Genomic DNA, 26,712 nt, shown 5'->3' with positions numbered 1-26,712 from the left:
GGCATGACTTCTGTTTTTATTTTTTCTATTTTTATTGTTTAAAACTGAACATGAAAATAATGTTTAGACGGTCTTCATTGTGTTTTCTTTCTCGTCTTTCCCTCCCCACCCACCATTGACAGCATTGGTTTTTCCCTTTAATTGAAAATGAAAATTGAACAGAAAAGTTAAAAATTAAATTAAAGACACTGTAACAGACCTTGATAGAGAGAGAGAGAGAGAGAGCTTGAAATCACAACCTCATTGTCTTCTTTAACCACTGACCAAAACAGTGTAGCCAGGGCAGTGTCAAGTAGTACGGGAATATGGTGTCTCGTGAGATTTCTGCAGTATTGCAAACGACAAGCCGTGTCAAATGCAGCCAGATGCTGCACAATCCCATCCTTACATTTGAGATTTCTTTGAAATTCAGCATTTCCATGAATCCAAATATAAGTTTTAAGAATCTCGTAACAAAAATATTTGTGATGGTCAAAACTGCGAGGCTTCTATACTAGACGACACATCTATGAAAGGTCACTTGGCCGGAAACCAACTTTTAGTTGCCACCGGGCGGATAGAGCATTTATCAGGCTGCCTCACTATATAAATCTTGTCCCCGGTTTTACTCACCGAGTCCTGATTCCGGTGCCACGTCCAAAGCGCCCACGTCTCATTTTTCACCTGCAGTTGGTACCAAAAGGCAATCGTTAGATGTGAGTTCTAAAGGGAAAAAACAACTTCCAGTAGTGTTTGCAACAAATATATGCTACATTTACTGACATACTCGCAGCTCAATTGCTTGTTTCTGATCTCAATCTAAAGACTTACAATGCCACTAATTAGAATATATTCATCCCAACACATCGACTTAAACATCTGTCGGAGAACCAGTGCCACTTTGTTATCTTCCCTAATTGGGTGTCCAATCTTCTGCAAATGGGGCCATGCCTATGAGTCTGATACTTAAATTGGAGAGTTCAACCAATTTGTGGGTGCTTAACGATGAAGTACCATATAGTTCGACTAATTCACTGGTATATGCTCTCTGTATTGACACTAGCAAAAAGGGACTAATTATAAAAATTATAGTGAAATAAGACGGGCGGAGAAGGAAAGAGTATCCGTGAATGTGTACCTCTAGTATTCCGTGGCCAAAACTGCTTTCCCTGAAGGCGCTGAAATCAGGTTGCCGGTCCCAGCAAAATTTACCTGTTGCTGGACCAGTAGTAAAGTTTGTTGCACAGAATCCCCCCACGTGTTGATCTGGTGTTGTTGAAGGTTCTGGGCAGTTACCCGGTCCATCAGCATGTTCAATTGCCATCTTCTCTCTATTGCCCCCGTCTCCCACGGTAATATAGACAGGACCACACGGATCTAATGTATAGTTATAAACTCGATTTGACCTCTCATAAGCGTGAACCTGACAACCATTGCACAAGTAAAATGAACAGGAAATGCACTGGCACATGTAAAAACCAGAACAAGCCCTATTCCTTCCTCCGCTTCTCCATCATGGTGGGCATGCTAAAGACAATGTGTGAGAACTTTCAATTAAAACGTAAAAGCATTTTACTCACAAGTATTTCAAGTTTTCACTGTGTTTTTGATATATTATAAAGGACAAAATGTGTTTAAGCTTTGACTGCATGATACTAAGTTTTACCCCTCCATGAAAAGAAAAACGGAACAATTTTATTCACAATTTCCATTTCACAAGACAATCATATAATCAGGTCAGTTAGAGGGTGAAATTCAACAAAAGGTATAAACCACTTACATGTCCATTGAAGACTATATCAACACCATAAGAGTAGAGTAAATCTTCCATTTCCATCCTCATACACTCCACTTCTCTGTAATGGGCTGCATAAGAATTGTACCACGGTGGGTGCCAAGCAGCTATCAACCACGGTGTGACAGATCTGTTGACATTAGCTAAGTCCCTCTCTAACCACTTGTATTGATCACCTGCAGAGAATATAAAGAGAAGTGAACGGACTCACAAGAAAATAGACCAAAAAGAAATGAAGAATGAAATGCCTTGGAATGAATAAAACATATTAAATGCTGAAACAAAAGATGTTGGATAACAAATTAATTTATCCCCCATAAAAAAAAAAAAACTTTACCCTGAAGCTCTTCAATTTAATTGAATTTTCATAATCTATTGAGTTCTTACAAGTAGCTAGCTCATGTTTCTGAAGCTAATAAGCGGGTAATCAGGCCACATCATATCCAAGACAAAAAAATGATGAAAATCTAGGACATAAGTCACCATATTCCAATGAGAAATAATGATTTATTCAACCTGTACCATTTAGTGGTGGCACTTGTGAGTCCAAAAAGCAGAACAAGCCGATTCCTATTTATATGGAAAATGAAGTTGGACAAAAATGAATAGCAATCAACATTTCAGGACATGGTTTTGGGACTTCACATGCTAAACAGACACCGCCTCCTCTGACTTTAACGTAAAAGAAAGGAGGGTGCTTCTGATGACCATCAAACAGCTATTACAGAAAAAGCACTCTGATACACAGAGCCTAAATTCACTATTACTTTATTTCTTGAGTCAGACAAGGTTATCAATATCAAAATTGATGCCAACCAAAAAGGGGCATTTTCTTACTACTGGATCAAGAGGCAACATAGGTAAGCTTACAAGTCAGCCAGATGTTCAATATGAGGTGAAAAAGAAAAATAAATGAAAACTGATAGAAAAATGCCAAACCTGTTTTATTATAGTCTATATAAGCCCCAAGCATCAAGAAGTGTATCCCCCCCGCATTGAACGAGTAGTAGAATGGGGATTGAGACCCACTTTCTTCTGATGGGAATGCAAACCGAGATCTGTATGCTACAAATGTCTGGTTTTGAATCTGTTCTTCCATTTCATGGTTCCCTTCTACCACCATCATTGGAACTTTTGAGATCAAGTTCTGCATGAACCTGTTGAAAGTAATATAGCAAAAGAACTATAAATTAAAACCAATCCATACATCAAATTTTAGAAGGAAAAATAGAACAATAAAAGGAGAAGAAACTATAGGTCATAATATGCATTTTTACCTTCCCCAAAAATCCCAGCGGGGTTGGTAGGTCTCTTGTATGGGAGTATGTGGAAAGTCACAACTGTAGCAGTCGGAGCCAGTCCCATTTGTGAGATACAGATTTGCGTAAGTCACATCACCAACCAATAACATGAGATCAGGTTTGTTACCAATCAAGTGATTAATGGTGGTTGTCATATTGTATGTGAGACCCAGATCCCCCACAATTCCAATTCTTTTAGGGTAATGTTTTGGCCCAGAAACAGGCATAGTCTTGAAAGAGAATATTTCACTAATAGCAGGAATAGAAGGATCCCCACACCGATAGTAGTACACTGTGCTAGGTTTCAACCCTTCACAATAAAATGCAGGTGATAGTCCATTTTATCAGTTAAACTGAAAAATGAGGAAGACAACAAACATAATGAAGAAAATTACATGTATGAATTGTAGTAAAAAATTTGCAAACCATAATTTTTTTTAACAGAAAATAATGCTATTTATAATGCTATAAGTTATTTACAAACTCCAAAGAAAATCACAGATAGACAGAAACCTGTTATGACTCTTAATAATAATCACGGCTAGACATAAAATCCTCAGAATGGTCCAGTGACTCCAGTGATTATGTTGCCAATTGATTCCACAAACTTCCAATTCCTAATTTGTCTCATGTCCTGAGTACATGCACATGCATGTATACATATGCAGGCACACATTCAATTGTATACATACACACAACAATCTTCCTGCTTGTAGCTCTAAGTATTTTATTTTAACATGAAAGGGAATGGATAAATATTATCTCCAAGGAGGTTTAAAATTTTGTACATAATTAGTAGATTTAGTCAGCAAGTACAATTGAGTAATAATCTAAAAAAAAGAAGAAGTAATAGTTGGAACTGAATAGTTGTAACGAAGAGAGATCTCTAGAGAAGAAAACCATACATTATGTTCGAGTTCTTGCATTCATGAGTAAGATTCAATTAACTGTAGTCACCTGGTCATCTGTTGCAGAGCAAAATTTAGGCCCCCTAGTTTTGCTTACAGTAATGCTTTATGATCATACAGGTACTCTATCTTACAATTTTTGATGAATCTATACACCTACCATGAACCTAAAACCTAAGAAACAGTAAGGAGTTCAACAATTAATGACTTATGTGCTATGATCATCTAGTGTCACCAACTGTCACTGTGAGAACAACAAAGGCAATATTCGAATTCAACAAAACAATATCTGAAACGGGAAAAAAAGTCCCAGTTGATGCATTCACAGTCTCATTGCTAAACTGCAGTAAGAATACTACGGTATAGTTTATCCTCATCTGAAGACATAGAAAACCTAATAAGAGAGTATAATTCCTCCCAAGGTCAGTTAATGGATATTCAAATGATATAAATTATTATGAAAAGAAAAGGAAATTAAGAATTGAACCTCTTATAAGTAACTCGTCACCAATATGTCTAAATAGTTGATATGCTTCAAGTGAAACAGAGGAGAAACTGTTAATATCATCTAATGACATTAAAAGATCCCAATTGTGATCCCATTTCTAAAATTTTGCTCACATTCACAAGATTCTGCACATAAGATTAACCAAGCCTTTATAACAAGAAAACTGTCATGCTTACAACTAAGAAAGGGGACAGAAAGGCAAATGTACCTGTCAGGCGAACATGATGAATAATTCCTGAGGTATAGTTCTGAAGGCCTTCAAAAGGATAAAGTTGGTTGTAAACAAGAGAATAGCCTCTGGCTTCATGATGTAGTATTGGCTGCCTTACCCTCCCATAATAAACAATACTAGAAACACTTTTAGGATCTAATGGTTTAATGTCATATCCAATTTGGGATTCCCCTGTAAAATCCAATAGATACAACTCAGTTCACTAAAAATGATATAAAACGCCAAACTAGTTAAAAGCTATGTGAAATGCACGTAGATTTCACCAAAACAACAACAACAACAACAACAATACAAGTCTTGATCCCACAGGGCGGGGCAGGTTAGGAATCCTACCACATGGATCTGAGCCATTTAACTGTGGGGGGCGGGGGGCAAAGCAAACAGGTTGTGTGGCATCTGCTATAATAAAACACACTCGGACAGTTACCTGACAATATTTATATACCTAATCCACGAGAACACTCAGAATGACATAAATTCGCATGCATATAAATTCCCATACACTGAGACAATAGGAATTCAAAATGCAATACAAACCATAGACGTATGTAGTAAAACACATGCATAAGCACACGAAAAGGTGCAGGCCTAGGTAAAAACAAACACACATACACATAAATAAATTCACAATATTCCCCTGCGAAACATTTAACATTCTCGAGGAAAGAGATCTAAGATTGAACACAAATTTGATCAATAACCTAACCAACACTTATTCCTAAGTTCTATTAAAATCTATACATCAGCCAAATTTCTTTAAGAGTATCATTTTCTGACCAGAAAAAAAAAAAAAAAAATAAATGAATGAAATTGAAAAGCGAAAAAAAACAGAAAAAGATGCATGAGACTCGATAACAGAATAACCTGTGATCCAAGAAATCCAAACGGAATCATAGGTGGCGGAGAGAGCAACCGATATCTGCTCCGGTTCGAATCCTTCGACTCGCCTCCGAACTCTAGGATCGGCGCCAGGCAGATCGACGGCGTTGCCGCGCAAACTTTCGTCGAACGGCACCGTCTTGGGCTCGAACGGCCCGTCCAGAGTCGTCGGAATCCCGCAGTGGACGACGGCGACACAGAACAGAATCAACAGCGAGATTGCAAGCGCAGAGGAAGAGAACAACAGCGACGCCATATCTAGGGTTTGCTCATTATGCTAATCTAAGAGAGATGGAGCAGAAGAAAGAACGAGATAAAGTGGAAAGCAAAGTAAGAATGAGGAGAAATGATAGAACCAACTCGAGACGTACCTGTCTTGTCAACATTTATAGTGTCTGGGCTTGCCTGCCTGAATGACGGTTATCGGCCGTTGTCCTGTCTCCTCTCTTCAAAAACAATAAGACATAGCAATTGAGGGCCCGCTAGAAGGCCCAGAGGATAAGTCCATATGGGCTGAATTAGGCCCATACTTCGGGTCGACCCGGCCTAACCCGCTTAAACTCATTATTCGTATCTTAATAAATCCAGAGAAGCTCATTGTAAATGCAGAGAACCCGCGGAGAGTTTTTAGTTTCCAGCTCTTCGTCTTCTCCAATCTCTGGTCGGGAAATCTTCGAACCCTTCGGACGTTTCAGACCTATCAATTGCGTTTCAACATCTTCGTACTATTTAAAACTGCACACGATTATCTATGCGATTTGTTGGTGGGGTTAGAGTTATAGCTCGGGTTAGGGTTAGGGTTTGGATTTTCGACTTTTGCTAGGGAGTCCGTGAACGTTTGATTGTTTATTCAACTGCAAATATCTATCAATCTATATACATAGGGAGAGAGGATGTATGCTGATCGTGTGGACGCTGCAAGCAGGAGGTCAATAAAGGAGCGTCTTAATGGCAACGCCGTAGACGATTCCGGTCGCCGAAGACAAATCACCGGCAAGAGGTCCGTTTCCCTTCCATTCTCTTCGTTATTCTACTTCGATTTGGTGCTTTTTACTGTGCTTTTGGTTGTGCGTGTTATATTATGGTGCGTGTTTGTTTGCGTGCGCTTGGTACTTACGTTTTTGGTTTTCAATTCTTGGTCCGACGTGGAAGTTATTATGACATTAATTTATGGTCATATGGATCGTGGATTTGAATATAAATTCGTGTTGAATTTTAATTTATGCTATATATTAGTTCTACACATGATTTCTTGTAAACAGGGTTTGAACTTAATGGAAATGGTTCACCTATTGAAACTTTTGGGTCGGTAAACTTGTTTTCATTAAAATTTTAGCGATGGTGATGATGATGGAGAGTGTGTAAAAACAATTGATGGTGATGAGTTCGACCCAAGGAGTATTTGTTACTGTGGGGCTGCAGATTTGTTTAAGTTTCTGACTGCTTACAGTGTAAATAGAATGAGGACTCTGACTCATTGATTTACATTGTCAAATGAAATGGCCAGAAGAATAGGTCTGGTGGATTTTCAATGTGGAATTTGGCAGTCACTTGGAGTAAATGTTGTTAACTAGCCTAAATGCAAGATTGGTGACTTTGAAGGCGTTTGACACAGGGTTTTCTGATTTGCGTTTTATGGTATAACTTTTTTTCCCTGATATATGCCCTTGTCTGTTTGAAGCTAACAAATAACTTAAATTCGTTCACCTATATAAATTTCTTCAAGCAGTTTGCGAGGTGAAACACTCTATATACTGAGTTGTAAAGCCCTTCATTTACTTTTATCTAAATAAAACCTCTTAGTTTATCTATTGCCGCATGCTTTGCAGGCAGAGGCAGGATGATGACAAGTGGGAACATGATCTTTACATGGATGATAGACCACAAATGTCAAGTATGATTTTCTTTGATATGATTGAATTCAAATAGTCATTTCTGCTATAATGGCATAGCATATTGATCTGTATGTATGCCATACAAATTGTTCCTTGTAGGAATTACTCATATATTGTTATTGTATGTTAATGGTATTTAAAGATCGCAGAATTGGTGCTAAAGATCTTCGACTGAAGCTCCTGAAGAAGAGTGTTCAGCAAGCAAGTCAAAGTGGAAGTACATCTGTTTCAGGTGTAAGGGATCTGCGTGAAAAGCTCTCTGGCACAATGTATCTGCCTCCTCCAAACAGTGATCCTCCAAAAGCAAAGCCAGTACTTGAGGGCAGTATACCTGTGAGGAAAAGTGTTATTGTTGAAACCCCTGAACCGGAGACAAAAAAAGTAGCTGGCAAAGTCTCTAGGAAAAAGACTCATCAAAAGGCACAGATCTACCCTTTTATTTTTGTTTTTCAATTAGTTTTACAACTTTTTTGAAGATCTTTAAAAAAATGTTATGAAAAAAGGGTTTTAACTTATAATAAGATGTGTGGTTGTCATGAATATAGATTTAAAATTCTTGTGTGGACAATTTATATTTCAAAAATTATTTACATAGACCAGAAATATTCACATAATTGGCATTATATTACAAACTGTAACTTTTTAATGGAAGATATTGTTGATAATTGTATGCAATCTTGTATATAGTGATTTCTTATTTCTCTACATTGGAACTTGCATCATGTTTTATTGGCTACTTCATCAAAGTTTCATAACAGTGGTGCATATTTTATTTCTATTTTCTGCACGGGAATTGTGATCCTTCCATGGTATAACCTCAGTACGACCGTATTGAAGACTTGCAAGTGTTTTGTTCCCTTGGCCTTTAAGGGGGCAAAGTTTCTTAACAATGGTGCATATTTTATTTCTATTTTCTGCATGGGAATTGTGATCCTTCCAGGGTATAACCTCAGTACGACCATGTTGAAGACTTGCAAGTGTTTTGTTCCCTTGGCCTCTAAGGGGGCAAGGTTTCTTAGCAATGGTGCATATTTTATTTCTATTTTCTGCATGGGAATTGTGATCCTTCCATGGTATAACCTCAGTATGACCATATTGAAGACTTGCATGTGTTTTGTTCCCTTGGCCTTTAAGGGGGCAGGTTGAAGGTGGTTTAGCTTGAGGGTTGAAGTTTGAGGCATATTTTTAAGGCCTGAGCTATGTTGGACTTTGAATAATTTAACTGATTATGGAGAGTTTTTTAATTATTTCTGGTAGCTGTTCATCCTTCTAAGTGATTGATCTCTACTGCAGGCTGAGTCAGTTGATAATTTCCTGCAGTCCCTTGGTCTGGAGAAGTATTCGATTACATTTCAAGCTGAGGAAGTATGTATAAGTTGCTGCATTATTTGTATCATCTCCAGTTTCAACAATCATCTTGGGATGTTCCTTTGACACACTATACTGATTCTGCAGGTTGATATGGCAACACTTGTGCACATGACTGACAACGATTTGAAAGCTTTAGGGATACCAATGGTAAACTTGATTACAATCATTCTGCTATGAGAGAGTTCTTATTTGCTATTATAGGTTGTCTAAATTTATGTGTTTTTGTTATTGATCGAGAGAAATCCCTTTTCAATATGGAATTTACTGCTTTTTGTTGCGTTGTCAAATACTTAAAGACTTATGTATTATTTACATGTTCAAAGGAACTAATTGTTTGAAGGAGAAAGAAGTTCCATAACTTGTAAAAGAAGGCTCTCATTTTATCATTAATTCGGGAGGAAATAAAATCCTTGATAATAAATGATAATGGAGGAACTGAATAGATGCAACAAGGATGGGATCTGAAGAGAGTCACAACCTAGATGAATTAAGAAGTTATTTTTATTTAGTTGTTATTTATAGTTATGAATTAGGAGTAGTTGAGGGTAGTGGAGTAGTGGGGTAGTGGAAGTGGTAACTGCCGGATAGCTACATATAAAAGGCTATGCCACAGTTTGGGGGGACATCATATGAGAATTATCAGAATTTAAGGAATATCAGAATTCTAGCTTCTCCCTCATTTCTGTCTATTTCTCTCTACTTTTTGTTTGTTTGAAAATCTTAGTTAGGACTAGGGTCTTGACAAAGTGGTATCAAAGCAGTTCCTTGGTCTCAGATCTAGCTCTTTTCAGATTTTCTCCATGGCTGATGGTTACTAGAAGTTCGAAACTTCTATGGGTAGTTTTGAAAGGAAAATGGATGAACTCATGATGATGGCCAAACGGTATCAGGTTGTCTTCTAGCTTAATTACTTTCTAAGGAATATTCTTATCCAATTATTTAAAGAAATAGACCAATTCCTGTGACAGTTGGAGATCCATACATTACTCGTCCAAGGAATCAGTATTCCATTGACATACCAACGAGTTCAACTAAGGAAGAGAGAAGTAATAAGGAGGACATTTCAAACGATGTTTTTGAGCTGTAGGAGGTTCTTCAAGTAAAGCGGTACCAGGAGAAGTCAAAATTGTGGAGAAATGATTCTTTGATTACTTTTGATCTTGAGGAGGAGGAGTGTTTTGATTCAGAAAGTACTGATAGGAGGATGACATCAATAACAATAATGATATTGGGCGGTGAAATTCATTCTCCAAATAAAGACTATAAGGTCTAGGATGTTCAGAAAGTAGATCTAAAGAAACAACCTGATTCCTTAAAAAGAGAAGTGTCTGAAGGACTAGCTAATGTCTAGGATTGGAACTCTGGGAGGTCTCCTATGCGTTATGATCCTAACAGGAATTCTCTCATTGATGAGCAGATTCAAAGTTCTAAGGAAACTAGGAGACAACATGTAAATGGAGGAAAGCTAAGGGAAATAACTGATGAAGTTAAAAGTTTTGCTATTTGGAACAAGGCTCTTGCTGCTTTGCTTGTTCATACTCCAGTGGGGAGCTGCAGCGCTGAGTTCCTTTCTATTACGGGAGATAATATTGTTGGAGATATCTTGGCAGTTGACGATTCTGAGGATTTGGAGCAAGTGGCTAAACTACGTTTGACTCTCGAGTTACTACCTCAATTCTTGTAACTCTTGTATAAAAAGCTTCTATGATATTTGATGAATTACTACCTCAATGGAGTTATAAGAATTCTTTGTTGTGTACTTAGGGTTTAGCCTAGGGTTGGATCGATAATCGGAAGGATCCAATAGAACTAAGACCAAAAATAGAAGGAATTGGAGGGAAAATTGGACAGAAATGGGGGAAGAAATTAGAGAGAAATGAGAGAGAGTTGTAGAGGGAAACAAGAGGGAGATTCAGAGAATTCTGAGAGGGAACTCAAAGTATTCAATTATCAATTCAAAACATCCCCTTCATCCTCAGCTATGGCTTATATATATAGCCTAATAACCTCCCACATGCACCCATGTGCAGTACGAACGATAAGTCTTAACTGCCTATAGCTAAGGGTAATTATCAGTAGCCAAAAAGAAGGAAAAATTACAATTATTGTGTAATGCATGTGAGCTAACTACTATTATAATGACAATTATAGCCATTTGAGCTAAAAGAGAAATAAAGTTAAGGAAAGATTCACATGGACATTCGACTTTTCATCTACTTGTTAACACTGGCAACTGATTTTGTCTATTCTTTTCCTTGTCTTTCTCTTTGTCAAGACCCTAGTTTTATATCTAACCATTACAACTTTTATATCTAGATAGCTTTATATATAAAAAGCTTTGCCACTGTTTGGTGGGACATCAGATGAGAATTATCAGAATTCTATTTTCTCCCTCATTTCTCTCTGTTCCTCCCTCATTTGTGTCTGTTTCTCTTTGCTTTCTATTTGTCTGAAAACTTTAGTTAGGACTAGGGTCCTGACAAAAGAGAAAAACAAGGAAAAGAATAGACAAAATCGGTTGTCAGTGTTGACAAGTAGATGAAAAGTCGAATGTCCATGTGAATCTTTCGTTAACTTTACAAAAGAGAAAAACAAGGAAAAGAATAGACAAAATCAGTTGTCAGTGTTGACAAGTAGATGAAAAGTCGAATGTCCATGTGAATCTTTCGTTAACTTTATTTCTCTTTTAGCTCAAATGGCTATAATTGTCATTATAATAGTAGTTAGCTCACATGCATTACACAATAATTGTAATTTTTCCTTCTTTTCGGCTACTGATAATTACCCTTAGCTATAGGCAGTTAAGAGTCTAAGACTTATCGTTTGTACTGCACATTGGTGTATGTGGGAGGTTGTTAGGCTATATATATAAGCCACAGCTAAGGATGAAGGAGATGTTTTGAATTGATAATTGAATACTCTGAGTTCCCTCTCAGAATTCTCTCAATCTCCCTCCCGTTTCCCTTTGCAATTATCTCTAATTTCTTCCCCCCATTTTTGTCCAATTTTCCCTCCAATTCCTTCTGTTCTTGGTCTTAGTTCTATTGGATCCTTCCGATTCCCAATCCAACCCTAGATACATGACAAAGAATTCTTATAACTCAATTGAGGTAGTAATTCATCAAATATCTGACAAGTTTTTTATACAAGGGTTGCTCATACTGAAATGCCATCACCATTGGGCTAAAAAGATTATGGACACAGCTTACTGGATCTCAGTTGTATGATGTAATGAATAGATATCCAGTGAAATAGATGAAAAATGTGAACCCCCCCTTCCCTGATACACAGAAATAAAGAAAATTGCGGCACCTTGTCAGGAGGCAGGCTGTTCGTGTGTAGGTAGTTGCCCGCTCTCTTGTCATAAAATAGTTCTGAAGGACTTAATTGATTGACATCTTTAAAATAGTTCTGAAGAAAACCCAGTTAAACTACTTGCTGATTTTGGCTTTTATTTAGAATGGGGGAAGGAACGACTAAACATTGCAGGAGAACAGCTGTATTCCACATATGTTCTTCATGTGGTAAGCAAGATCAGATGCCTATTTGTTTTTCCCCGGATTCACAAAAAGGAATAACCTATCAGACATACCTTACAAGCCAGAGGATGGAGGCCTAAATGAGATAGTTCTTGAGCCAACACAATAAACACCATATGGCTATTGTCATTTGAGTATTGTGACTTGAGTGGCAAAACTACTTCCTTCTCATGTACCGTGAAGTGTTATAAAACAGTATTTATAAGGAAGAGCACGAATAGAAATGCACATGAGAAGTGTACACAAACAGAAATTCTCATTCTTTATTTATTTATTATTTTCCTTTATTGCGAAATAACATCATTTGGGATGCGAGTCAAATTAATGCTGTCTATTATGTGTTGTTTTTTCTTCACCTGTTAGCAGTTTTATGTTGCCCTATTTATTTTGACTAAATATATTTTTCTGTTCCTTGTGATTCTCACAGGGTCCAAGAAAGAAGATACTTTTGGCCTTAGAGTCTAAAGTCTGATATTTGCCAGTGGTTTCCATATCCATGCATGTTTGCTTTGAACCCCTTTGTTCCAATCGTCAACATTCTACAGGGCAGCAGCAGGAGCAGGCTTGTTTTACTGATACAACTGCATGTAATTTTTCGTTTCCGTTTTTTGCCAGATTAAATATTCGGTTGTATTGGTAAGTGGCTTCAGTGAGCTGATGATGGTTGATATCATTATGAAATTTGAATTTTGATGAACTTGATTGCATCTCTGTTTTGCCACATATTAGGTTGATTTTCTCTTCGATGATCCATCTGGGGGGCTGTTGTTAAAGCTAGGATTACAGCAATCCGGGGGGATATCATATTACATGATCCCCTGTTTCTCATTTCAGGCCTTGTTTAATCTTGTTAATTTTTGAATTATAAATACAAAATAATTCAAAAATTTATTAAGGGGTGGGTCACGGATCTACACCCTCCTAACCCACCTCTAACAAGAACTTTAAATTTGTCCCCAAAGCCACCCTGATGAAACGTTGGGCTGCAGAACATTATCACCGGGAAAATAATGCAGGATCCGTAAGGTTGTCTATAACTTAATAAAATTTTGCTTTAATTTATATGAACGAAATTATTTGCATAAACTCATAAAAGATTAGTTAGGTTAAAGATTTGAATTTTATATTTAAATAATTGAAGATGTAATTTACGAAATCAACCAATATCTGATTTGTAATTATAGGTGTTCAAACGGATTTTATACGTAAAATGTTTTCCAATACCAGGAAACAAAAATTTATCTTCTTTGTAAATAATCCCTAGAAAATACCAAAAAGCCAAACCGGTTGCTGGAAGCAGAGAGGGACAGAGCTGATGGTGCCTAATTTCAATCAGCCCCCAGAAGGGAATTAGGGCGCAGGAAGATCTTGATTCTCGAACTTTAAGCAATCTTCAACCCAGAAACTTGAAGAATTCCCCCTTGTACTTTCTGCCTTTTTCAGCATGGATCAGATGCCATGACATGCCGGCCGGCCGTCTTCCTGCCTGTTCCTTCCAAACGATTCAAGATGTTTGATTTCTTCCTCCTCGGGCTTTCCATGCTATGTATTTTGCTTTTTCCTTCTTGAATCTTCTCCACTCCCTGACGGCTGCAAGAAGTACGTGCAAGGAGACCGGCAAAAAGAAGGGCTGTCACAAGAGAAGGGTACATACAAAGTCATCAGTCCATTAGCAGAAAGAACATTGCCTCAGTGATCTGTCTGTTCACCATATGTACAAACAACTTCACATAAAAACTATGCAAAATTCCAGCAATTTAGTATTTAGCGAGTGCTGCACCAAATCCATAGCTATACCCGACAATTCCATGCCCTCTCTCCCATGGGTGGACCTAACAAATGGCCTTTTTAAGTTTATCGGTTTAGCAGATATAAACTTTTTTATAGAAGCCCTTGTCATGATTCCATGTACCACCCAGCGATAGGAAGAATAAACATCTCATCTGTTCTTTAATTATCTATTTATTTTCAAGATAGGCATGTCACTTTTTATGTAGCTTACCGAATAGACGGCAAAGCAATGCTCAAATGAGTAATAGCTCACAGACATGATGGATGGATGGAAAAAGGCATCTTCAGCCAAGGATCTTGCTTGTCTTGAGGACACTGAAATGAAAGAGCTATTTGTTAGTTATTTGCTGAACAAATGCTAGGAATATACAAATAGAGCATACCAGCTGAAGCATCATAAATTCCAAGAGAAGCATTAGCCCGAGCCATATTTGCAGCCTCAAGAGAAAACATTACCTGCTCAAGTAAGATGATTATGGATCAAGCTGCCACTAGTTTGCCAAGCATAACGAATAGAAGAATGGACCCAAGGACTATTAAAGTTTAGTTACACATGATAAATATACAAGTTCCACACACACACACACATATATAAATTGAAGTCCCAAATAGGGGTAAACATAAGAGCACTCATTGATACCGTGAGACATCAAAATTAAATACCTCAAGCATCATAAAATTAAATCAAAGTCCCAAAAACCTTGGGAACTGCCAAAATATCCTAGTTGAAAATTGTACGATGAAAGTACAGATGACGAGCAATAATTCTTGTTGAAAACCAAGTTAAAAACATACCTGACTGCACATCCACTCTCTCGTGCTTCCAAACAATAACTGATTTTTTTTTCTTTTTTTCATGTTCTAGCTAAAGTTGGATATAACAATTATAAAAAAATGGTTATTAATCCTTAACCAATTACTTTGACGAAACCCAAAAACCTTTTTCATCTTGAGGATTTCTTTTTCTAATGTATGCTTATCTTCAACTCAGCATAGGAATAAAAGAATCCATCATGACCCTAGCAAAAAAGGAATAATTAATCAACAAGCCTTTTTATCAACTAACCTGCTTTCCTATTTCATCCATTATAATCATCCTTGGAAGTGACTGGACCTGCATGGAATCCTTGGATCACTTTTGTCACAACCCATAAATTTGATTGAGTTTATATAGTCTAAGAAATAAAGACATACCAATCTGGAAAGTGATCCAAGGGTTGTAGCACATGAAAGAAGATTAAAGTATGCGTGCTGCCTTGACAACACATCCAACTCCCTGAAATGGATGGAACAAAAATGCTCATCATCTGACAGCACATGAAACTTGGTGATCAAACATATAGCAATTAAAACCATTTATAGCATAGGACCATAACCGTGGCAAAGTACTTCATGGAATAGCATGCATTATACTCAAAAAAGTAATTTGGCTGAAATCTGGAAAAAGGTCAACTTATCCACTGTGCCACTGGAAGAAAAATTGTGTGAACGCCGACTGAAATGCAAAACTAGAACTTGGAATAAATATGTTCATCCGAAACTCATACAAGACTGCCCCATGAAAAAGGAAGCAAGAAATCCTGTATCACATGATATGTCATATGAAATTTTGTATAACAGCTTCTCAAACTCCAATTTTTCAGTATACTAGTCAAGAATAGCCTTACCATTCTGTAAATCCTTGTTGACCAGCTAAAAGGACAAATGTTCCAGATACTCCAACATAAACATTATTGGATTTAAGGCCAAAAAGTTGCCGCAACTGCCCCATGAAAACTTCAAAAACCTTCTGAAGGTCCTGTTTCATAACACATGTAAATATTGAATAACATGTATAAGAACCTATATAGTACAAAATGGCCTTCTAGTCATTCAACAACAAGAATAAAAGTTAGGGGAAGAAAAATGTGGTTTTATGGCAAAGAAGGCCAGTAAATGTACATGGTGTACTACTATATACAGATGGAAAAGAAAAAAAAAATCTGGATGCCAGTGCAGTACTCCTTGGATCAAGAGTCTCAAAACCCTATATATCTATATCACCTACATGTATAGCGGTTGAATAATGTGACCAAATCCCCTGAACCTTTAGCAAATGGAAAGAGTTTGCTTTAAATCCCCTGAACCCTATATATCTATATCACCCGCACATGGGCTAAAAGTTGTTATGCTTTGATGGAATCTACAGATGGATTTCTAACCTGATGGGAGATTTTCTGCCTGACAGGGTGTATCTTTCCTGTATCCCTTGAACAGCCCGGAGGATTCCAAACAGCAATGCCTCCCCACATCTGCCAGGTGGAAATTTTTATTTAGCTATGCTAGGCAATTTCCACAAGAATAATGTAGCAAATATGTATCATTATGATGAAAGCTCTCACAGGAGATATAAAACCATTTGTCATGGAAATCTCTCCATCAGGAAGCTGTAAGAGAAGGGGACACTCATTTACGGATGGAACATATCTGGCAGTACATAGACAAAACATAACTGGAGTATTAGGCGGTTTTCATCTCTTGCTACCACAGATTTTCAGATTGTAGTATCCAATTATTTATCAGCAAAATGATCAAATTAGAAAAAACAAAGGAAGAATACAGCAATGACCAGAGAGAATGAGTTAAGGGATATACACCACAAATTGCAAAATCTTTGACCGCCCACCAGCTGCTATGGAAGTATCCAAATGCCATTCATTTGAATTCACCTATTAAACATACACAAAAGATACTAGTGAAAAAATAAACTACAATACTCGGCAATAATGTAAAAATCACACTACCATTCAAGAAACATAACAAATCTAACTGCTTTATCCGCATGAACAGTTTTACAGAAATTTTAAAAATTATTAAATGGTCAAAAGTGGCATCCAAGGAAAAAATTCACTTCCAGTTACTTTTCAAGAGGACAACTCCTCCAGGGACAAGTAGCAGCCATGCCAATATTAATAACAGCTGCAAATAATACATACTATTCCTTTTGCTAAATGTTGTATTAGGGGGCATAGAAGATAGCATGCATAAATTTCAAGAACAATGTCACTAAGGCATATTGGATTTTGAAAATTTGCAACTAGTGAAATTTCTTCTGCACGTCACAAGTATGTAAAAAGCATACAAAGAAAGGTAGATCCATGGTACTGTAAATGTAACTCTGCAGCTTGTCATCCCAGTAGGATACTGAGGACTTTGGTGCATGGTACAAGACCTGCAGTCACAGAACCAAACAACATTAGGTCACAAATAAATTGAAGAATAACCTAATCTGTGAAAGGTTCACTGAAGCTTGATTATCCTAAAGGACAAAGCTACATTACCTGACTTTCCACACTTATGCTGGCTACAGGTCCCAGAGCCTTGACAACGGGAGCCAAGAAATTCTCTTCTATCTTCTGAAAATCCCTGCATATACAAGCAAGTATTAGATGGACGAGATTAGATGATACATAAAAACAAGTAAAGTAGGTTTCTTCAAAAACTGTGAACTGAATAATAGAGGTTACTAAACATTATATTTCAGTGCCTACTGCATTAAACTGTTCTCAAGTTCCATGAAATAGACACAAAAAAGCATTTTCCCTGTCTTTTCTGTCTAAAAAGATGCCCTGGGCCAGAATATCCAACCTCTTTGACCAGTGAAAAACAACATGGAGACCAGAGATGAAGTTGGTTTATTGTGGGTGGCAGTCAAGATTATAATTTCATCAGTTTGTTCTAGTTCAGTCTGCCTGAATTGATTGAATTACCATTCAGACTTTCAGAACCCAAATATATAACAGTAGCAAGCCCCTGCTCGTTCACTTCTCCCAGACCTTCCAGGACCCAAATATAGCGTTACCCAGAAAAAGGCTTCCCCAGTGAATCAGGACAAGAAACAACAACCATTGATAACTGTCACAACCAGCATATTGATATTGTATCAGCTACTGCCAGGAACTCATGCATCTAAGTTTTTTTAGACTGGGAAATGCAGGCAAAGAGGAACCCAGATGACACCAATGTCAATCATAGAAAGAAGATACCAAAATCGACAAGTCATCAAACAGAATCCATACAAACCGCAAAAAGATTATACAGCTCCATACCAGTCATAAACCCAATCATGGGGATCAGCATTCAACAAATTGAAAGACAGCACAACCTTCCCATCAGAACCCACAGGCATAAACTCCCCAGGAATCAGACCTTCTTCCTTCCCGCCATTCAAAAAAACCTTAACAAAAATCTCCGCTATATTCTCCACTGCATCCACCTCGGAAACCCTACCCACAATCCAGGCGTGTCTATGCTTCCCAACTACGGCCCTAACGGCCTCATCCCTTTTCACCACCACAACAGTATAGACCTTCACATCAACCCCCAGTATAGACTCCAAATACTCGTCAACAAATTCCTCATCCTTGAATTCACCATCTAAACTCAACTCATTCATCGCTCCACACCGCCACAGTGCAGCAGGTTCTGAACTCTTACTGCGAGTACAGTCCGCAACGGAGTCTACCGTAACCGAGACAGTGTACTTGTTACCGCAAGCACCACAAACGTGACCACCGCCTGTGAACTTGCTCATAAGACCAGAAATTGAAAACCCTAATTGATCTGCACGTGAGGTTATCGAATCTTTGCCACCGAAACCGACAAACACTGCGTGGAAGCGGCAAGGGAAGGCCAATGGAGCCGATTCGATTGCGCTCGAAAGCGAATCGATGTCTCCAAACGGGAGAGGTGATCTGTAGATCTCGATAGATTTCAGCAAGAAAGGCAGGCCTGTCAAGAGAATCAAAACACTGATATCGCAATAACGATTACTATCACAATCATATATGTCTAGAGAGAGACACCGACCTAAGAGGAAGGATAGTAGGACAGTGAAAGAGAGTACGAGACGCTTCGATCCTGGTTTTGTGCTTCGGGTGGTGATGGGATCGAAGTTCGGCGAGATTGGAGAAGCAGCGTTGTTGTTCTCTGGGGAAGGGGACTGTGGTGGATCTTTCGAAGTCTCCGGCGCTTCTGAGATGTCCGCCATTGCTGCAACCGTTGGAAGCTTGGCTGAGCTCTCTAGTACTTCACGATGTCAGTCGTTCAAAGAAGAAAATGGTCTGAAGAATGGTCATTTAACACAATGAACCACTCGACATCGTAAGCCGTCTTAGCTCAGCCGGTAGAGCGCATGGCTTTTAACCATGTGGTCGTGGGTTCGATTCCCACAGACGGCGCCCATTAGGTTTTAGTTATTACTCTTTTATTTAATACAAGCCAAAAACCAACGCTAGTTTGGCAACATCAGAACAAAAATAATCGAAATATAGGCTCTGCATCCGGGTTTATCTCAAATATAGGCTGCATTCGGGTTGAATTGGTAGGGAAGGCTGCCGTCCTCAAGATTAGTTATAGACGAAGTTCGGTACCTGACTTATCAAAATATATATATATATATATATGGGTTAAAATAGACATCATTAAACAATTTTAGTTGAGAATTGAAGTATTTAAATTTTAAAATGATATTATTTTTATATTTATAAAATGATATCATCAAATAAAATGGTATTTGATGATATTTTTATAATTACTAATTATTTAAACATTTTTTATATGTGACAATGAATTATATTATTTTATATAAATACGTTTTGTGATAAATTTTAAAAATATTACAATATTCTAAGCATTTGAATAAAATATTACACTTTTTAAATGTTGTGTTTAAGAAATTTAATCCATTCATTGGCGCAAGCCTCGAGAAATGGGCTAAAAAATTTTCTGAAGGAATAAATTCACATAAACACGTTGCAAGTGGGTGAGGTCATTAGATGATGAGATAGAAGGATATCAATTCAAGTCACTGAAAGACTTGGAAGAGATTTGTAGGAGACCCCCGAGAGATTAAACCAAGAGATTTGGATGAGGGACTTGTGTGTCCGAGAGGTCGATGAGAATACCTGATGATTAGTATGATTAAGAGACTGATAAGATTGAGTCAAATTAACCTTTTATGTGTTTGTCTATAAATCTTAAAAAGACCTTAAAATATCTATCAAAGATTGCGACTCTCTTATAGTAAAAGTACACTTAGAATTTTACATTTACGATAATTCTACTTTTTTTTTATATTTTACACACTCATTCATAGATTGATTTAGCATCGTAGGTTCGTGCAACGATTCAATTGCGTCCCTAAACTGGTTTCTTCCTTATAGGTCACTTGTAAATTTTAATTACATCCCTAAACTGATTTCTTTCTTATAGGTCACTTATAAATTTTAATCGAGACACTATTTCATAAAAATAAAATTATTATTGTATTTAGATAATAACACTAAATTATTTAACAAACTGCTACATTTTTTCTAGTTTAACATGACAATCTATCTTGGTGAGTGAAACTCATTATTCGGAGTAGTAAGATTAACAAAAACATACTATTCTCGATAATAAATTTAATTTATTTAAATTTATCTCTTTATTCATTATCTTTTTACACTTATTACTCGGCTCTTAAGGAAAATTTTTAATTTCCTCAGATTTATTATTCGGAACAGTGTATTTTGTTGTATCTCGGTAGCCCTAGAAATATATTAAATATTTAAAAAAGTATAATATTTAAAAAAAATTCCCTATGCGTTGAAGCTGGTAAAGCATTTAAGCAAGTGGACTTCGGTTAATATTAAACTGTTTTCCGCACTTTAATGAGCCCATCCATAATGCACATCAAAACCGTCAGATCTAATCATTGAATCAATCACGCTAATCGTACGGCTGAAGTAGCAAACCCATCACGTGAGCGATAATGTACATATCTTCCTAACCCACCTCCCCGCAACCGCCAAATTTTCGCGGTCGGCCCAAAAATTCAAATTTTGGGAATTTCTCCAAACTTCAAATCCCAGATCTCTCTCTCTCTCTCTCTCTCTCTCTCGGAGCAAGACGATGAGCTGAGCTGAATAGAAGCGAAAGATTGCGAAGCAAACGAGAATCTGCAATTTCAGGTACTTAACGCCCCTGAAAATCGATCTTCAGTTCTCTCTATTGCTTTATCTAAGAGCGATTTGTTCTGGAAGTCTGAACAAGGAGTATTCTTTCAGATTCTGATCTGTTGTTCCATTCAATTTTGAACTCGACGTTGTTAATGCTCAAAAGATTTGATATTTTCAAATACTGAAACGCGCAATTGAGTGATTATGGTGAGAGAAGAAAGGATCGAATCGTTTTACGCGCGGTTGCGAGAGTCGGCCCTTGGTTCGGCTTCTTCCACGCCTCTGCTCATATTCCCGTCGACTTCCGATGTTGACTCGCTTTGTGCTTTGAAGATCGTAGGCCACGTTCTCGAGTCCGATTCTGTTCGGTACGCGTGTTATCCTGTTTCCACTTTTAACGAAATTCACAAGTACGCTGGCCCTAATTTGTGTTCATCTTCGGATGAGCCCGTCACGATTCTTCTGATTAATTGGGGCTGCCACCGCGATCTGCGGAAAGTCCTGAATTTGGGCGCTTCTGCGCGTGTTTTTGTTGTTGATAGTCACCGACCAATTCACTTGCACAATCTCAGTGATCAGAATGATCGTGTTGTTGTGCTTTATACTCGGGATGATGAGGACCAGGCCGATTTGGCCTATGATCTGAAAGTTCCGGTCTCGGCTTTGGCTCATGCCAGTGATTTGAACAGCGATGATGAGGCTGAAGATGATTCTGATAGTGAAGATGAGAATGACAGTGATACTGACGAGGAAGATGGGGATGCGACTCAGAAGAGGAGAAGGGTTTCCGAAGAAAGTGAAAGAGATCCAGTTAAGCTTTTCAGGAAGCTGAAGAAAGAATACTACTCGATGGGTACTTTCCATGGGAAGCCTTCCGGGTGTTTGATGTATGACCTCTCTCATTTCCTGAGGAAGAACACAAATGAGCTACTGTGGCTTGCTTGTGTGGCTTTAACCGACCAGTTTGTTCATGAAAGATTAACAAACGAGAGATACCAATCCGGGGTGATGGAGCTTGAACAGCATATCAATAGCTCGGGGAATTTGGACGTGGTTACGACAGTGACCCTAAAGGACGGAACCAAGGTTTTGGCTCCAGATTCTTCAAGAATTGCGTATGAAGATGAGCCAAAGCTAATGTTGCTACAAGAGTGGAATTTGTTTGATTCGATGCTGTGCTCATCCTACATTGCAACTAAATTGAAGACATGGAGTGACAATGGGGTGAAGAAGTTAATGCTGCTGCTTGCTCGAATGGGATTCAAACTAGAGGACTGCAAGCAGAAGTTTCAGTACATGAACGTTGAGATTAAAAGGAAAATGAAGGTTGAGTTTGAAGAGTTTCTACCTGAGTATGGGCTAACTGATTTTTACTACAGAGGCTTCTGCCTGCTACACGGGTATAGTTCAAGAATTTCTGCTGCAGATGTGGTGTATGGAATAACAGCTCTTCTAGAGTCATTTGTCGAATCTGATGGCTCCTGCGCTTCCAAGCAGTTTGGGGTGGCTTATGATGCGTTGTCCTTAGGCAAGCTTGAAAAACTAGAGCTGGGAATGCGACAGGCCATAAAGGTACAAAGGGCGATTCTCAGACAAGGAAGTGCAGCCATAACCAAGAAGGGATCCATAAGAAGCGGAAGCAAGTTCAGGTGGGTGAAGCTTGAAGATTCAGTAGACACAAAGCTGTTGGGTTACCCCCAGGCTTTAACAAAATTTGGGTATTTTCTGTTGGATGCTTTGCGGGAGAAGGGTGCAAAAATGAAGCCTTTAATCTGTGTTTGCTACATTCAAGAGCAAAGGAAGGTACTGATAGTTGGCGTTTGTGGGAGGCCACGTCTTGGTGCAGATAAAGGAAATGCATTTGGGATTGCTTTCAGGGACGCAGCTACCGAAACAGGAGCTGATTTCTTTCATGAGCTGTTTGAGTCCTCATGGATAATTTTAGATTCGCTTGCTGTAAATTCATTCATGATCAGGCTAACAGAGAAGCTGTGGTGAAGAACTTCTTCCAGAATCCAACCAAACTTCAGTTTTAATCATCAGGAGATGAATTAGGCAAGCACCCCCTTGTTCATCTGCTTATCTGTATCAATTCATGAATGGAAAAAGTATAATTTATCTCTCAATAAGAGATGACTGGCTTGTTTCTTTCTTTTAATTTCTTCCTCCATCCTGTTTTTCCTTAGAAGCATCTCTTGAACCTAAAGAGATTGCTACATTTTGGGCAAGATGTATAAAAATACTAAACCAAGTGGAGTACTCCTATGTGGCCCATCGCTGTCACAGAAATTTGATTAGAAGTTTAGAAAACCAATGGACATTCTTTTTAATATGGAATACAATTTATAGGCATAGACAAATTCTTGTTTCACAATTTGCAACTCTTTTTTGATATACTTAAAAGCATGCTAAAACCTACAAGACAAAAGCAAACACATAGGGCTCCAAATGAACAAGTTATTTGTGATTGTCCAACTTGAAGCTCTACTAGATTTGGATTCGATTCATTTACATTTATTTATTTTAGTTAAATAAACAAGTTTGAGTTTATTTTTTAAATTTGGGATTTATCGCTCTTGCATGATCTTTTGTCGTTCGTGCCTTTGATTTTAATAGAAGAGATAAATCGTAGGTAGAGGTTTTGTCTTATTACGTAAGCACAATAAGTTGAACTCACGCTCTACTTGTGTGAATCTTAATTTATTACAACTCGATCACTTGATCTGTATCTTAAGGGCAAAATTAAGATTATATTATTGGTGTGAATCCTAATTTATTTTTTAAATTTGATTATATTAGTAAATGAGTTCAGCTTAAATTTGAGAGTATTTAACTCATTTGAACTCGTAAACAAACTTGTTTAAGTGCTCATTTGCAAGCTTATTTGTGTTTTGTTATGAAATAATCTGTGTTTTATACAATTGAAGGCTTTTGCCATAATGTTAATATCATTAAAATTCTAAATATATTGAAATATATTAATTTTACATGTTCTATTTAATAAGATTACATAACTATTAACATAATTAAATTAGGTGGGCCTAGCTTGTATTTTATTCTACTAAGGCCTATTTGATTGGCTATATTTTTCATGAAAAATGGCCATTTTCTATGTAAATTTCAATTTTAGTGGTGTTTGATTTGCTATATTTTCTAAACATTACAAATTCTAACTTTGGGCACGTGATGCCTCTTTTCTCTCTATTGATGGAAAACAAATTCTCATGAGGGGTTGAGAAAACATCTTCCAGTCAATGATCTCATCACTAACTATCGTTCATTCCTTGAGTCTCTCTTCCATTTGGTGCTTGATCCTTGAGTTTCTCTTGTTTATCGCCATCTTCGCTGAATACAAGCTCTGAGGGTTCATTATCTTCATTCAAGGTAAGGTTTCCCCTTCCCCTAAAAGCATATCTACAGCGAGAGAGGGACATAGGCAGCGACAGAGTGATGCAACGAGAGAAAGACAGAGGCAGCGACAGAGTGAGTGAAAGAGAGGGTGAGCAAACGAGTGAGAGAGAGTGATGATGAGTGCGGTAGAGGTGAAGGGGGAGGCAAGGAGAAGAAGTGGGTTTGGGAGGGAGGAGAGAGAGAGAAATTAAGAGAGAAATGGGTAGCAAAGATGGCAGCGGTGACGATGGTCGCTGCAACCGACGATGGGGGTTGCAACCGGCAATGGGGGGAGGCAAGGAGGATAAGTGGGTTTGGGAGGGAGGGGGGAGGCAGGGAGGAGACGAGTGGGTTTGGGAAGAAAATTACATAGAAGATAAAATTGTAGTCAAACACTTTCAATTGATAATTTCCATGTAAATAATTTATAGGTAATTAAATTGTCAATAATTTATTTTTTTTCTATGTAATTTCTATACTTGTAATCAAACGCGCTTAAGACTAATTTAGGGTTTGTCAAAAGGCTTGCTAAAAGCTCATTTAGTAGAAATGAGTCAAGATTTGGTTGTTGCAAATTTTAGTAAATAAGCTTGAGCCTTAATTTTAAGTTTAACTTGAGGTTCAGCCTAACTCCAAGTTTAAGAAAACTATTTTGTTAACTTTAAGAGTATAGCCAGTAATCTTTTGATGATAATAAAAACTATCTTTGTTAAACAAATCATTTTTAGAAAATATTTTTCAAAAGTCTCGATTCTATTCTTTTAAAAAATACACAAATATTTTGAATTTCTTAGTTGATTTTTGATAGATCAATGTGCTTAAGGCCATCCCCAATGGAGATGGCAAAGTCCACCAATTTTTACGTTTTGCCGTCTTCAATTGGACGGTATTTCATTACTTCAAAATGGCGTGATGAATAGGGGGACACCATTCTTGGCGTTCCACTGTCGATGTTGTGGGAAATTTATCCCCAAATTGCTTCATTTCAATGTAGAAAAATGTTATCACCGAATTTTTGTAAACAAAACAAAAATTTTTCTGTTTGGTTTTGAAAATAAATCTAAAATTCTTTTGAGACATTAAGGGTTGTTTTCAGTTTTTTAAAATAATGAAAACGTATTTACTTTTATATTTTGTTATGGATATTTCTCGCACTACATCTTAAGAGCTAGGCTTAACCCAACAATAGGTCCAATCGCCTGAACCCCAATAGGCCCGAGCTCATCAAAACAAGGTCACATGTCTCTGAAATCCGAGCTCAGATCGCATAACTAAGTGATCTCTCAACAATGCTTTCAGCGATATAATTATTTTTTATAATTTTTATATTAAAAATTATATTCATAAAATAATTTTTTATTTATGAATTTTATTTTTTATTTTTTTAAAAAATATTATTTCTCTATTTCTGTTTTGTATCGCATCTATTTCTATTTTTCATGTGACTGTTTTTAGTTGACTTCTCAAATGAATAAAAAAAAATCCAAGTCAAACGAAGTGAAAATTATTTTTTGTTTTAATTTAAAGGCATACTTATTTTTCAAACGATCTCTATATTCAACAATACAAATGAATTCACATTTCAATGGAGACGGGGTTGGTGGAATGTGACTTCAATTTATTGAAACCTCTCATCTTCCACAATGAATAGGGTTTCAAATGAAGAGATGATGCATGGGTACATTTATTGTGAAAATTATTGGATTATTGTCGTCGTGCGACTCTTATAAATGACCTAGATATAGTTATAGTTACAATTCATAAGATTAGAGAAGAAAGTAAGATAGTAATGATATGAAACGACTATAGCGAAAACATCTTACACAAGCGATCTCTTGTCTATTCTAACATGTGATAATTAGTTGTCAACTAGTGATAAAAGATGCCTTCCAAACACCTCAATGATGTAAATCGACAATGAGAAAAGGGCCAAAGATGAGTTTTATTTATGTTGCTCAAAATATAAAAATTAAAATTTACATCACAAGGAGAACTCTAAAAATCGATAAAACATTAGAGGAAGAGGTGACACAATTGTGTCTTGCAAGACAAATGACAACTAGAAGACACACAACTTTAGTTAGTGATGAAGGGGTAACTTACTCAATAGGGGTCGAAATATAATAATAACATACTGTTATTTT

At 37.3% G+C, this 26,712-nt stretch overlaps 4 protein-coding genes and 1 non-coding gene across 7 annotated transcripts; 3 read left to right on the top strand and 2 right to left on the bottom strand.

Moving 5' to 3' along the window:
- Window positions 1-226: 226 nt before the first annotated feature.
- On the bottom strand, window positions 227-5,964 carry LOC127796784 (purple acid phosphatase 15). Of its 3 annotated transcripts, XR_008022098.1 has the most exons (8): window positions 5,588-5,962; window positions 4,700-4,894; window positions 3,052-3,385; window positions 2,714-2,931; window positions 1,760-1,950; window positions 1,118-1,402; window positions 767-1,038; window positions 516-663 (listed from the first exon to the last, which is right to left on the bottom strand). XR_008022098.1 is itself a non-coding variant. In XM_052329171.1 (7 exons), the coding sequence occupies exons 1-7, from the start codon at window positions 5,856-5,858 to the stop codon at window positions 517-519; spliced, it is 1,641 nt and encodes a 546-aa protein (XP_052185131.1). In that variant the 5' UTR covers window positions 5,859-5,962; the 3' UTR covers window positions 227-516. The 3 variants fall into 3 exon arrangements, 2 of the variants coding, with proteins under 2 accessions (XP_052185131.1, XP_052185132.1); XM_052329171.1 differs by lacking the exon at window positions 767-1,038 and having other exon boundaries at window positions 227-663; XM_052329172.1 differs by lacking the exons at window positions 516-663; window positions 767-1,038 and having other exon boundaries at window positions 1,220-1,506; window positions 5,588-5,964.
- A 236-nt stretch (window positions 5,965-6,200) lies between these two features.
- On the top strand, window positions 6,201-13,114 carry LOC127796786 (uncharacterized). Its single transcript, XM_052329173.1, has 6 exons — window positions 6,201-6,602; window positions 7,432-7,496; window positions 7,640-7,917; window positions 8,791-8,862; window positions 8,953-9,015; window positions 12,835-13,114. The coding sequence occupies exons 1-6, from the start codon at window positions 6,496-6,498 to the stop codon at window positions 12,877-12,879; spliced, it is 630 nt and encodes a 209-aa protein (XP_052185133.1). The 5' UTR covers window positions 6,201-6,495; the 3' UTR covers window positions 12,880-13,114.
- A 440-nt stretch (window positions 13,115-13,554) lies between these two features.
- On the bottom strand, window positions 13,555-19,291 carry LOC127796783 (uncharacterized). Its single transcript, XM_052329170.1, has 13 exons — window positions 19,047-19,291; window positions 18,287-18,968; window positions 17,519-17,603; window positions 17,320-17,409; window positions 16,833-16,906; window positions 16,580-16,664; window positions 16,400-16,489; window positions 15,866-15,996; window positions 15,393-15,474; window positions 15,265-15,312; window positions 14,582-14,654; window positions 14,410-14,513; window positions 13,555-14,037 (listed from the first exon to the last, which is right to left on the bottom strand). The coding sequence occupies exons 1-13, from the start codon at window positions 19,225-19,227 to the stop codon at window positions 13,912-13,914; spliced, it is 1,851 nt and encodes a 616-aa protein (XP_052185130.1). The 5' UTR covers window positions 19,228-19,291; the 3' UTR covers window positions 13,555-13,911.
- A 53-nt stretch (window positions 19,292-19,344) lies between these two features.
- TRNAK-UUU (transfer RNA lysine (anticodon UUU)) lies at window positions 19,345-19,417 on the top strand. The gene has a single exon. It is a non-coding gene; the product is annotated as a tRNA-Lys (tRNA).
- Window positions 19,418-21,047: 1,630 nt separating this feature from the next.
- LOC127796624 (uncharacterized) lies at window positions 21,048-23,410 on the top strand. Its single transcript, XM_052328859.1, has 2 exons — window positions 21,048-21,190; window positions 21,287-23,410. Exon 2 carries the CDS (start codon window positions 21,383-21,385, stop codon window positions 23,174-23,176), a length of 1,794 nt encoding a protein of 597 aa, XP_052184819.1. The 5' UTR covers window positions 21,048-21,190; window positions 21,287-21,382; the 3' UTR covers window positions 23,177-23,410.
- The last annotated feature ends 3,302 nt before the right edge of the window (window positions 23,411-26,712 follow it).

The sequence above is a fragment of the Diospyros lotus genome, chromosome 3, assembly GCF_014633365.1.
Source record: "Diospyros lotus cultivar Yz01 chromosome 3, ASM1463336v1, whole genome shotgun sequence".
Taxonomy (NCBI): Eukaryota; Viridiplantae; Streptophyta; class Magnoliopsida; order Ericales; family Ebenaceae; genus Diospyros; species Diospyros lotus.
This window is presented reverse-complemented; position numbering and strand designations above follow the sequence as displayed.